Raw genomic sequence first — 13,904 nt, forward strand, 5'->3', positions numbered from 1 at the left:
ACAGGTCTCTTTGCCAGCATCGTGCAAAGATTCTAAACCCCAACCCTATTCACACCATTTCAGCTGCTACCTCTGAAGTCTCTTCTTTGGACTCCCTGGCTCTTCCAGTTTGTATCACTCAGCTTAGTGCAGGACCGTTTCTCTAAGAAACCTATATAATTACCTGCCCCTCTTCCACTCCCACTGGCATCATATTGTTTTAGGACTGGACATGATGTCTCACGCATCTCCTTGACTCTTCCTCAGCTCTTAACATACCAGGCATCAGGACATAATTTGACACAAGTTGGTCAGTTGACCAATCAAGATAAAAACTTAGGACAGGAACACTATATTTGCACACAAAAAAATCTCTCTAAACTCTTGTCATTTCTCCTCTCTGATGCTAGTTTTCTAACAGGACACACAGCACCACGCTCCAGGGTTGGAAAGCTCTGGTTTCCTATGCGAGCGCCACCACTTACTAGCTTTGTCCATTTGGGGGAATTACTCAGCTCCTTGAGCCTGCATTTTACAGCCAAGGAGCAGCTAGCACAGGGCGAACAGAGAGGAGGCTTCCAAGGAATGCTGGTTCCCTGCCCGATTTCCTCCCCTCCTCTTTAATGTGCTTAGAGATCATGATCCAGGACACGTCAACCACAAACCGTAACTCATAAAAAGGCATTCATTAACCAGGGAGAAGTTAATTATACTTAATCCAGTTCCCGTTCCTCTTTACTGTACTTAGGATGACTTATAAGTCTTATATCAGCTAAACACATGTTCCATAAAATCATTCATTACTAAATCAGAACATTCTCTCATCCACTTAGTCATTCAGAAGTTAAATACTGTATATTTAATCAAATTATTTCTCTAAAATTCCTTGTGTTTTCCCTTCTTAATTCTTGAGAGCGATCTCTGTTCCATTCCTTTACTGATTTCTTACCAGGCCCGTTGTGCCTTTTGGCCTTATTTTCTTCTCGTCTGTCTCTTTTTCTTCCATGTAAGTCATGGTACCTTTAGGGAAGATGGCTTTTCTGGCAGAAAGATCATGGCCTGGATAAATCAGGAAATCAGAATTACTTGGGATTTTCCAGACAGAAGCCCATGGTGCGCTGTTCATGGGCCTTATGAGTTCTTAACTGAGGCCAAATCTCTAAGAACTCACTGAAAAGAGACATAAGGGAATGGTGTGGGCAATGTGAAACAAGTAGAATTCTCTTTCTTTCCATTCCTCCTTCAGCTTTAATTGAGGAGACCTATGCCTAATTAATGATGATGAGGATAAGGCTATCTATGAGGGTGGGCCAAGGATGATTTGTAGAAGAATATGTTGAGATCTTTTATTTTTAATTTTCCCCCCCAAACTATTATTTTTACTGATTTGAGAGAGAGAGAGGAAGGGAGGATAGAGATGGAAACATCCATGAGAGAGAAACATTACCTCCTGCAGGCCCCCTTCTGGGGATTGAGTTCATAACTCAAGCATGTGCCCTGATCAGGAATTGAATTGGTGACCTCTTGGTTCCTGGGTCAACGCTCAACCACTGAGCTATACCAGCCGGGCTGTGTAAAGTTCTTTAAAAGCAGATTCTTAGGTCCTTTAACCACAGATTCTGATTCAAGAATTTTAAATAGAGTCTCTGATGATTATTTCATAAACTTCTTGAGAATCAGAAGTAGCCTGGTTTTTGCACTTACCCATCCTTTTCTTTTTTTTATTGAGTTGTATTTGACATACAACATTGTGTAAGTTTAAGGTGTACAACATTCTGATTTGATATATTTATACTAGAGGCCCAGTGCACAAATTTGTACACATTGAAAGGAAATTAATTAGAAAAGACATTTTAGAGGCCGGGGAGAGGGAAGGCTCCAGAGTGTTTCTGGCTCACCCCGCCCAGTCCCAATTGGCCAGACCACAGCAGCAAGCTAACCTACTGGTCAGAGCATCTGCCCCCTGGTGGTCAGTGTGTGTCATAGCAATTGGTCAAGTGGTCCACTAAATAGTCCACTGATCAGTTGGACACTTAACATATTAAGCTTTTCTATATACAGATTGCAATATAATTATCATAGTTGGGTTAGCTAATAACTCTATCCACATTCTTATAGAATACATATGGCATAAAGTTTTTGCTGTGCAAAACCCTTTCACATTGATTTTTTTCTCTCTTTCTCTCTTTTTTTGGTGAATCCTTATCTGAGGATATTTTTCCATCAATTTTTAGAGAGTGGAAAGGTGGGGTTGGGGGAGGGAGAGAGAGGGAAACACCAATGTGTGAGAGACATATCTATCCATTCCTGCACATGCTCTGACCAGGGCTGGATGATAGAACCTGCAACCCAGGTATGTGCCCTTGACTGGAACTGAACCTGTGACCCTTTGGTGCATTGGTGGTGCTCTCACACTGAGCAACATAGACCAGGGCTGATTTTCTGTTTTGAATCTCAGAATAACCTTATAAAATCAACAGAAGCAGGTACTATTTTCCCCAGGAAGTTGCCCTAAATTTCATTCTTCCCAAGCAAAATCAGATATTAGTTATGGGTCAGGGGTGGCCAATTCTAGCCACCCCCGAGTGGCTTCTACTTGGGAACCAAGTTATCAACAAAACAACCTGAGAACAAAAGTAGAATTAGTCTGTGATTTCCAAAAATGAGGGCTTTGTGAGCTGGCATCCAATGTTTGAGGGCTTATGAACACATGTGAGCTCAGGGAGACAAAGGGGCCCCTCCAACGAGGAAGAAGAATAAGGAAGATGATGGGCCATAGCTGTGTGTGTCTATCACTGACCTTCTGGGTTAGACATTTGTGCACATTTCACACAGATCAGTCAGTAAACGTCTAAGCATTGCCTCTAAGGCCCAGCCAGGCTCCAGCTCCTGCCTTCTGAATGTGGTTGACTTCTTAGCTGGATAATACAGAGTGAGATCTGCAATGTTACAATCACCATGATGTCAAACAAGATCAATGAGAATGCAAATTATAAAGCAAGTGAAATAAGTTTTTATGGGGACTGCAGAGCCTGGAGGAGAATTCTAGCGGAAAAGGTCAGCAAAGCATGTCAGACTCTAGGCCCCACGTGACTCCAGGCAATAAAGGGAGAGCAGGCTTGGCATGATCCAGGATTCAGTCCCTTCCCTGCTGGGCCAAGGCGGAACACTGGGCTTGATTTACGTAAGTCAAGTGGCTCATGGACAGGGGTTTCCACCCAAAGAGTCTCCCGGGTTGTGGTTTGGATCTAATAATCAGGCAAATTCAAGAGGAAATATCACTATTCTTCATGCACATGAACCTAGTATGGTGTTATCTTTATAGTTTCCTGGTAAGAAGCAGGCCTTCTTAGCATGGTCTTAAAGAGTCATTGCTTACCCGGTTCTACTGTATGAAGTAGAAGACTTCAGTTACTTGTATACAACATCTCACTCCAGAAAGGATTGCTTTTACAAAGTCCCATAGCGTAAACATAGCTTAAAATAAAAAGAGAGAAGAGACTAGAATATACAACATCTCCCCGTTCATCTAAGTAATTCGCAGCCTTTTCAATTTGGGGTAAGGCTGTGTGTGGGAAGTCTTCAGGGAAAACGCTGAGCTTCTCAGGGTTCTTAGCAGAACCGGGGCAGATGGAGCTCAGAAGCCAGCTGCCTCTGACTAGAAACCTAGGGAGACCACAGTGTGTCTTAATGTAAGGTGTCCTGAGTGTGCCGTGAAGATCATGCCTATGTCCTATGTACCTCGATGGGAGAAATGCCGGCATGCACATTCACCCATGGTAACTGACCCGTCTGCTTTCTTCACTTTTAGCTGCACCCAAAGTGACGCTGCTATTTACCAGATTTCTGCTAAAAACAGTGATGGAATGATCTGCTGTTCTGCTTCCATTGAGGTGGAGTGTGCGTCGAAGAATGCACAACTCACCCCTAACCCGCAAGACGATGGAGACGCAGGTTGGAAACGTGAGACACAGACACAGGAGCAGAAAAGCCCGAGTGGAACTGATGAGGATGTATACCGTCTTGGGACAGCGCAGTCCACATTACCAAAGTTAACGGATGGTGCCTTAAACAATGATGAAGACCCGCACTCCAGCCATGAAAATCTCAAGGCACAGAAGTACATTAGCGCCAGCCTACCGCTGTCAGAGGCAGCCACATCCATCTGCCCAGGTGACAGGGCCCCTGCTGACGAGCAGGCCAGCCCACAGGTTTCCAGCACAGACTCTGAGAGCGACTATGAACTTTGCCCAGAGATAACCCTAACCTACACTGAGGAGTTTTCAGATGATGACCTGGAGTATCTGGAATGTTCCGACGTTATGACGGATTACTCTAATGCAGTTTGGCAAAGGCACCTCGAGGGGACTGAGTGTGTTTTTTTGTTAGAAAGCGATGACGAAGAGGTGGAATTGAGCAAGTATTGCCTGGGGGAGTGTGAGCCTTTCTTCAGTGAAATGGGTTGTGGGCCGAGGGTGTCAGATAACACCGGGCAGATGTTGGCCTCCGCGGGCTTCAGTGGTGATCACTCACGGTCCCAAGGAGTGAGGATAAGGCGTCTCCGAGCCTCCACCCCCAGCCCCCCAGCCCCGCACACAGGGATGACTCTGACTTTGGGCTCTCACGAGGATGGGACGTCTACGGTAACAGAGCAGGGGAGATATAAACGACCCACCGCTTCTGCCGAAAATGATTATCCAGGAATTCAAGGAGAAACCAGAGACAGCCACCCGGCAGGAGCGGAACCCGCCAGCGACAATCTGCTAACCATGGATAAAGCAGGGGCATGCAGAGAGGTGAAGTGCTTGTCTGATGAGTTAGAAAAGCCAGGGATGAACCAGAGTTTGGAGACTGTGCCCGAGGACAAAGTAGGGGAAAAGGATTTACAGAGCAAGAGCAGCTCAGAGAAGCCTGCCCGGGCGCGGCGACCAGGCACGAAGGGAAAACCCAAGAAGCGGAGTCCCAGCCTGGAAGACAGCGCAGCAGAAGGCACCCTCAATCACCTCTCTCCCCAGGAGCCTTCCAAGCAGCCCCTAGCCCAGAGTGACAAACAAGAGAGTTTGCATGCCAGAGAGGAAGCTCCTGATCTGAATTCCCAGGCCCCTGCAGAAGGGACTCTTCCGCTCCAGGCAGAGCAAGACTCAAGAAGGCTGCAAACCCCACCAGGCGCTCCCACTCAGGAAGGGAGCCCGAACTCGGAGGGCCACGAGGTGCAGGTTAATGACCTCTTTGAAGCAAGCTGGGCTCCAGAACAGAGTGATCATCCTCAGGTAAGGTTCCTCTTTTTCAAAAATCACAAGATAAAGATGTGTGTGTGTGTGTGTGTGTGTGTGTGTGTGTGTGTCCTTTCCCTTCCTACTCCCAATTGCTATACCACAATATGGGCAGGGTACTTGTGAATGACAGCTGCTGCTGCTGGGAAGGAAATCTGGTTTTGAAAAAAGGCCCAGATAAACCCTAAGCCATCCTAATTATAGCAAAAGAAGAGAGAAGTCAGAGGCACTAATGGGCTTCAGGACAGCTGGACAAAGAAACCCGATAGTTCGTCTGCTGCATGTGTTTTATCAGCAATGTCACTATTGAGAAAGGTTTTCAAACACATATGTTGGGTGTAGCATTTAAAACAAAACAAAAACAAAACATTCTTTTTAGTCATTTGGGAGGGGGCACTTTGAAAATGGTAAATGCTGGCTTTCATCAGAATTCATAGCATAAATGAAAGATTTCAGTGTGTCTGGAGGACTTGAAGAATTCTCTCAGTGATGCTGGACAGAGTAGACAATGCAGATTTTTGCTGTGCTGATGGGATGTTTGGATTGGATGTGTGTCTTATTTTGTTTTGCTTAGATCACAAAGTATAAAAGAGTCTAAGGAAATACTGCCAGGAAATATATTTATTTCTCCTGCTACTGATTTGGGGTATATTTTAAAGAGATGGAATTAAATTCATGGGGATAATTTATGCATAGATGATGTTGTACTTGATATATGAATTTATTATATCTTTAATTTGAAAGGGTTCCAATGGGCTTTGAGCCAATGCTATACTGTGACCCAGATTTCATTTAGTAAATAAATACATAAGAAGAGTTATTTATCAATTATTTTTACTATATCTTGTGTTCTCCCTTCCCCCAACTTTATATAGGAGCCTAGTCTTGACTTTATAGGAGATTTGATATACTCCAAAAAAACCCAAAATGTTCCCCAATGCATTCCAACTTATTAAACTCACTGTAAAAAAGTAAAAATACATTGATTTCTAACAATCAAGCCATAAGATAGGCAATCTAAAAGTCTCCAGCTCTGAGGCAGCTTTTTTACTGAGCAAAATTGTTCTGTTCCACTGCCCAAACTGACATACAAAAGCCCCATTTATACTTTACTTTTTGTACGAGAGCTGATTTATCCTATTTGGTTTTTTTAATACTTACCACTTTGCTGAGCACGTGCCCATGACTACAGATTCATGCCCAAGATAAGTTTACAGAGGTGGTTGCACCAAATGTCAATGCAAAATTCAGTTGCGATATTAATTTTTGCATGTCAATAAATATAGCATTTCCTTTTCCATTCCTAAAATACTCTTCATGGCTCAGCAAAGTGCTTTTTTTTTTTTTTTTTTTTTTTTTACAGTTGTTTACCCATATTGAGCCTTTCTTTGGACAAATTAATTATTACAGGTTGGGGGGAGATGTGAAATAGCCAAAAGAAGGAAGTGGCTATTGACACTATAATTTTAGACCCTGACTGTGGGGGGGCAATATCTAGCTCTTCAATTGACCAAAATTGAGAGGAGCTAAGGGAAGGAACCCCCCTGGTCATCCTCAGCTTGTGCCTGAATTAAATTCTGAGGTCTATAGTCATGTTGACCAGCCTACTCACTTGTTGACTGGCAATGCAGCTAACACAATGGGCCATCTCTGGGGCCAGGGTTGTCTGTCTTATGCACATTCTTGTCTCTATCAAAGTTCTTTTTTAAAAAAATTATTTCATTATTTTTGACTTTGAGAGAGAGAGAGAAAGAGAAAGAGAGAAACATTAATTTGTTACTTTTCCCACTTACGCATTCATTGGTTGACTCTTGTATGTGCCTGGACCACAGATTGAACCCGCAACCTTGGCATGTCAGGATGATGCTCTAACCAACTGAGCTACCCAGCCAGAGTCTATTGAAGTTCTTGTGGGCCTTTTGCTCACATATTCACACATACACACTCACACATTCCTGAATGCACACCCAGCTTGCCAACTACAAGCCCAAGGTGCTCCTGTGTTTTGTGGCACAGCTATTATCTCAGAACCAGGAACATGACTTCTGAGAAAGCTTGCCATTTCTCACTATGCTGTGCCCAGTAACAGAGCTGAGCTCTCACTCAAGGGACAACCAGAAATGTGAACAAAAGCTGTATATTCAAAGCAGTTCTGTGCAGCTTGGAATTCGAAATAGGATTTCTTTATCTGTGGCAATTATTTTGCCTTGACTAAAACAAGAACATTTGCATGGGAAAAGTAGCATAGTGAGTACAGATTCTTTTACCCATGCAAAAGGTTACCGTGGAACTGCAGGAGATGTCTGTGTTTCTAACACACATATGCAATAGAGCCAGGTTTACAGGAAATGACTAAATATTCTTGTAAATGTGACACAGAAGCATGGGAAGGGGCCAAGGGGAATGAAATCAAACTTTAAAATACTGTTCCCCCCAAAAGATAAATGAATCTTTTCATAACAAAGTCAGTAAACATTTTAAATATCTATTCTCAGACATTTAAGGCTTGTGGGAAACTAAAAATTTGCAATGATTAAAGATCCCTGGTTGGGGGTAACACTTACTAAATTTACCCACACTTGGCTCTTGCCTCATTCACTTACCTTAGGTGTCTTTTGTAGAGACAGTGACCAGCAGCTTATCTTTTAGTATTTTCTCTTCATCTGTATGTTGCTCTTAGCATTCTGGGAAAAATTCCATGCCTCTAATTCTATCTTACAAGCACAGGCCTATGTTGTAGACTATCTCCTGCCCACACCTAGGTCTCCAGGTGTACTTACTTCCTAGCTTCCTTTCCTGCTTTTGCAATGCAAGGCCATCTTGTTCTGCTTTGTCTTGAAATAATACTTACCCAGGCTAGGATTGGAAAGCCCCCAGTTTCTCCACTTTCATGGAAGATGCCAAAGTTAATCCCAGTTTGGGAATGGAAAAAAGAGAGGGTAGCCCAGGTGAACTTGAATCATCTTCAAGGGTACACTGCCAATCCTTCACCTTGGTTTTGATCTCACTTTCCTGATCCAACTCAGAGGCAAGACCTGACAAGCTGCCCATCTTAAGTTTCCCTGTAGCCACACTGGGGTAAGATCATCCTCACTCCTAAATCAGAAGTGCTGTGCCTGTCCTTTGGCGGAGCTGCCCAGCCTCACCCCAGAGGGCCTTATATTTCTCTCTAGGGTCATGGGGTCTCAAGTCTACAGTATGGGAATGTCTCCTTAGGTTCTGATAAGAGCCTTTCTGATCAGAAATAAGCACTAAGCCTAGAAGGTGAGCTTTATGGTGGCAGGGAGTTTTGTCACTACATTTTGTTCATTGAAATATTTGAAGCCCTTGGAATAGTGCTGGCCACATAATAGGCAATCAAAAATTAGTAAGTAGCTACATGATACTATAATAGATTAAATTCCAGGTATAGCCAAGTATGATTCTACTAGAGGCCCGGTGCACAAGATTTGTGCACTGTGTGTGTGTGTGTTAGGGGAGGGGGGGGAGGTGGGCCCTCAGCCTGGCCTGTACCCTCTCGCAATATGGGACCTCTCACTCCTTACCACTCGCCTGCCTCAGAGACGAGAGGGGCTCTGGCCACCACTGCTGCACTCATCAACCATGAGCCAGGCTTCTGGCTGAGCGGGCGCTTCCCCCTGTGGGAGTGCACTGACCACTAGGGGGCAGCTCCTGCTTTAAGCGTCTGCCCCCTGGTGGTCAGTGTGTATCAGAGCGACTGGTTGTTCCGCTGTTTGATTTGCATAATAGGGTTTTATTACATAGGATGATGATCAGTCTCAACCACTTTATGGCTTTCATTGTCATAAGTATAGTCCGTGGCTCCCTTCACATACCAACTTTCCAAGAGGAAATTGCTTTCCATTGCTTTGGTCCTGGGAATGGATTGGTTTGTGCTAGAGCATCTATATATCCCTTGTGAATGTTGATGATTCACATACAACCTTGGCCTTATCAGTTCCTAGTAATTCTCACAATGCTAACCAGATCCAGGAAGATCTTATATCACTTTAGCATTTAAGATCTTCCAGAATATTGCTTCCATCTACTTCTGAGAGGCAACGCAGGCATACCCATTGATTTCCTTATCTGGAAAATGAAGCATTTTCTCAGAGAGTATTTTCCATCTTCTTGTCTGAAATGAGCTTGCATGGCTTGTTGCTAGCTCGGCTCTTCTGGTCCTTCAAGATCCTGCAGGGACCTTCAAGTTGCACCTCCCCTGAAATGCTTTCCTCATTCTTACCTACGATTTCTCCCTCTAAAGAAACAAAGATTCTTGGCCTCAAAATTGCGTTTGGTTCCTGCCCAGCTGCTTTCTGACTCTGTGACCCTGTGAACAAATACTTAAGCTGTCTGTCCCAATTTCCTTATCAAAACCAGAAATAACACTAATTCTAATTCTAATTCTACTAATAATACTTCATAGTGTTGTGAGGATTGAAGCCTTGCATATAAGATGCTCAGGAAGTCTCTATTATGCAGTTAATATTTAATAAGTATTATTCTCTTTACTTTGTTTATTTACCTCGTTTTTGTTATTGTTGTTGTTAATCCTCACTGAAGGATTTTTTCCATTGATTTTTAGAGAGAGTGAAAGAGGGGGAGAGACAGAGAGAGAAAAATCGATGTGAGAGAGACACAACAATTGGTTGCTTCCTGCATACGCCCTGAGCAGGGCTGGGGATTGAGCCTGCAATAGAGGTACGTGCCCTTGACTGGAATTGAACCGGGGATCCTAAGTCTGCGGGCTTACACTCTATCCACTGAGCCAAACAGGCTAGGGCTATTTACCTTCTAAATACATATGTTCTTTCTCCACATATTGAAGACATATCGATGGCTGGCTACAAGTGGCTTTATACCTTTTTTTGGTTGAAACTTTTATGAAATAATTGTCCATGCTCATGCAGTTGTAAGGAATAATACAGAGCACTCGCTGTACACTTTGCCCAGGTTCCCCTGGTTAGGAGCATTGTGCAAAGCTGTAGTATAATATCACAACCAGTAAGATCAGTAGATGCTATAACAATTACAGCTTCTACTGATCTTATTCAGAGTTTCCCATGTATTGGTGCACATGTGTATTAAATCTATGCAAACATATCACCTGTGTAGGTTCATGTGATAACAGTTTAATATAAGTTCAGCTTAGTAGCTAAGCAGGCAGTGCAAAACTAGGGTATGCAACAGCTTGAAAATTTGCATGGCCAGGTAACTAGTGACAGGCAGGGTACATAGTAGGTCTTCACCAAAAATTTTTTTAAGCCTAGAAAAATATAAGCAGATAATCCAAACCTTCTTACAATATAGTTTTCATATCTGGAACAGCACAACTTGAAATTTTTGATTCATTTGCATAATAAAAAATGTATCCCCAAAGTAACAACTGTTAACACTGCCTCCAGGAGGCTGATAAGCCAGCGCTCTACTGACGATGGGAAGGGCAGAAGTTTATAAGTGCTCATCTCTCAGCACCTGGCAGTCGCATATTCTGTCAGCACTGCTCATGGCCAACCCAGGGTGTAGGCCAATCATTTGTTTTTAATCACAAAGCCTGATGCACCTCTCCTGCCAAATACCGCCACTGCCTGGACCTGCAAGATGTTTGGATGTCCTGGTTCCCTGCAGGAATAGTACCCAGTTTGTGTTAAAGAATCAATGGAACATCATTACTTCCCCTGCCTTGCTACTCAGTGTGGTCTGCAGAAAGTTTGTCAAAATGCAGAATCCCAGGCCCCACCTCAGTCCCACTGACCCAGAATTCGTAGGAGACACATATGCAGACTAATGTCCCACATGCCCTGGTCTAGAGATGAAATCTTTCCCAGATTAGAAAAGCCCCAAACAATGGCCTCAACCCTGGCTACATGTGGGACCACCTGGGACCTTAAAACATTCTGATGCCCAAGTTCCACTCCCAGACATTCTGCTCAAATTCTGTCTGTGGCGTGGCTTGGGCATTGGGGGTTTTAAATGCTCCCAGGTGATTCTCTGTACCTCCAAAGAGGAGAATCCTTATTGTGCTTTAAAATCACCTGTGGTCTTTCTACCTCCAGAAGTCCTGATTTAGGTGGTTTTAGGGTGGGCTAGGAATGCAGGGGTCTCTCTGAGGGGCTCCAGGTCCCCCCAAGGGCTGCAGAGACCTAAAGTTGTTATCCTTGTAAAAGTGTTCTCAGGGATTTTGGGGCCCCTCCAGTCTTAGCCAAGGAACAAAGCACAGCAATGTGTATCCTCCACACATAGGGGTTCCTGCTTCAGTGCAATACATGCATTTATGAACCACCTTACATTTTGCAAAATCACACACTTAAAATATCAGGACTCCTGGGAAACGTAGCCTCCTCACAGGCCACTTCATGAACAAGCCATTTAAATACCAGAGACAAAAGCAAAAATGTACCCAGGAAGCTCCCCTGGACCAGCGAGGGCGGTGGCTCAGGTTGGCCAGTGGTTAAAAATACACAAGATAATTAAGTGGAAAATCGAAATACCTTTAGACAGAGGAAGCTGGCGGGTGCTGAGGCAGAGGGATCTCCAGCAGCCAGCGGGGCTGCTGGGAAGGTGGGCCTGGGAGATGCTGCCTGCCCTCAGTCACAGGCCTGGAGTGCACTTCTTAGGAGAGAGGACCGTGGGGCCAGGATGTGGTTTCAATTTTATTAAAATCTGACTGGAAAGAGTCCCTGCTGCCAGTGCAAAAGCTGAGTTACAGGCTATGTAACTTCCTGCTCAAGATTCTATCATTTACTCCAGGGATTCAGAGCCCCTTAGCCTAGGAAAAATCACACAGAAACCAATGCAGCATTTGCATTATACTGATGTCTTCCCCCTATTAACTCATCTCATAGGGCCATTCCCTTATTAACTCATCTCATAGGGCCATTTCCCTATTCACTCATGTCATAGGGCTAGGTCATTATAGCACATGTGTTGTAGCACAGAGACTGCATGAGCCCAAAGGCCTCCTTCTGCTCAGGTGCTCTGAGTCCTCAGGGCAACGCATCAAAAGTGAGGGCCGGGGTTTATTTGCATTGGATCACCTATAAGGTACATGTTTAAAAATACAAATCTCTAAAATTCCCGTTAGACGTGTTGAACCTGCACTTTTATTAAGCTCTCTAGGTGATTCTCATGGGCAGTAGAATTTAAACCATCAGCTTAATAAGACTGAGACCTAGAGAGAAAACTATAATTTGAGGTGGTCCTGTAAAGAATCACAGGATTTAGGAAACAACAGGAAGTTTAGGGCTTGGCTAGTGTAACCACTTTGCCCAAAGAAGGGGGAAAAACCCCCCTCATGATTTGGATTTTTCTCTGCTTCCTAGTGGCTTGCTCTAAATGTGGCTTGCTCTTCACCTGCCCGGCAACTGAAATACAGATCCTGATTTATTGTAACTAATCCAAAACAGGTGTGTCGGGTCCAGCTGAGTTTTATTTTGAGGAGCAGTTCAGTGACAGGAATTTGGGTGGCAGCAGTAGAGGCTGGAAAGGAGGGTCACTTGGCTGCTAGGGTGGGTTGTAGTCCCCTTAGCAAACCTCTCATTACTGCCTCGGGTGGGAGCTGGGTGCCACAGACATACCTGAGTGGTCCTTTGCTATGATTGAAAATGCACTTGCTTTGCTGAAATGGGATAGAAAAAACATGGGACTAACCAACCATCCATCAGTACAAATGACAAAGCTACGGTCATGAAAACAGTATGGTAGTAGTCCCAAATAGATAAATAGATAAACCAAACTGAGTAGAGAGCACAGGATCAGACTCAAGAATATATTGGAAATTGGCTTATGATAGAAATAGCCTCTCAGGTTGTAGCGAAGAAACAAAATCTTCAATGGTGACATAGTTAGTCAACCATATGAGAAAAAACAACAAGACCAGTGCCTGACAGTGGACCCCAAATAAATCCAGAGAGGTCTCTGAGTTAAATATTAAAAAACAAACAAAACTGTAGACTACTGGAGAAAGTATTGGAAACTATTTTTATGACTTTGAAAGCCGTAAGTTCTTCTTAGGACCCAAAGAACAGCAATAACAACAAAAAATAAAGCAAAGAATAAAATAGATAATTTTGATTACATAAAATTAAAAGGTTATATATAACAAAAATACACATTATTAAAATGTAAATGACATTGACATACCAGGAGAAATTGGTGGTATATATAATAGAGAAAGATTAATTTCCAAAGTATATAAAAAACAAATAGATAAGAAAAATACTCCTAAGTGAATTTTAAAAAAAGGTAAAATTAAATAAAGGTGAAGTTCATAGAAGAGGGAATACAAATGGTTAATAAACATATTGGAAGATGTATAACAAGGATGATAATATCAAGTTGTTGAGATTATGAAGAAATGGGTTTATTGATTGCCAGCAAGACTATGATGCTATCTCTTAAAATTAAAAAGAGCATTACCCATTATGTAGCAGTTTATTTTTCAATATCTACTCTTGAGGAATCTTGTATATGGGTCTAAAGAGACATGTACTATAATATGTGCTGCAGAATTATTTGTCTAAGGAAACATTTATGTGGAAATGGCTAAATGAAATGTAGTCTGTTTAAATGATAGCCATTGAGAAACATTATGTATACTGTGAGTAAAGTATATTACAGAATGATACTCTATGGTACTCTATAATATCATGC

At 43.0% G+C, this 13,904-nt stretch overlaps 1 protein-coding gene across 1 annotated transcript in view; it reads left to right on the forward strand.

Moving 5' to 3' along the window:
* Positions 1-13,904, forward strand: part of ALPK2 (alpha kinase 2) — a 101,085-nt gene that overhangs the window by 37,519 nt on the left and 49,662 nt on the right. Inside the window, exon 4 of the mRNA XM_036419415.2 lies at positions 3,791-5,249. Within this exon, the coding sequence (XP_036275308.1) occupies positions 3,791-5,249 (1,459 nt within the window). The remainder of the gene's footprint in view (positions 1-3,790; positions 5,250-13,904) is intronic.

Source organism: Pipistrellus kuhlii, unplaced genomic scaffold (assembly GCF_014108245.1).
Source record: "Pipistrellus kuhlii isolate mPipKuh1 unplaced genomic scaffold, mPipKuh1.p scaffold_m20_p_6, whole genome shotgun sequence".
NCBI lineage: Eukaryota > Metazoa > Chordata > Mammalia > Chiroptera > Vespertilionidae > Pipistrellus > Pipistrellus kuhlii.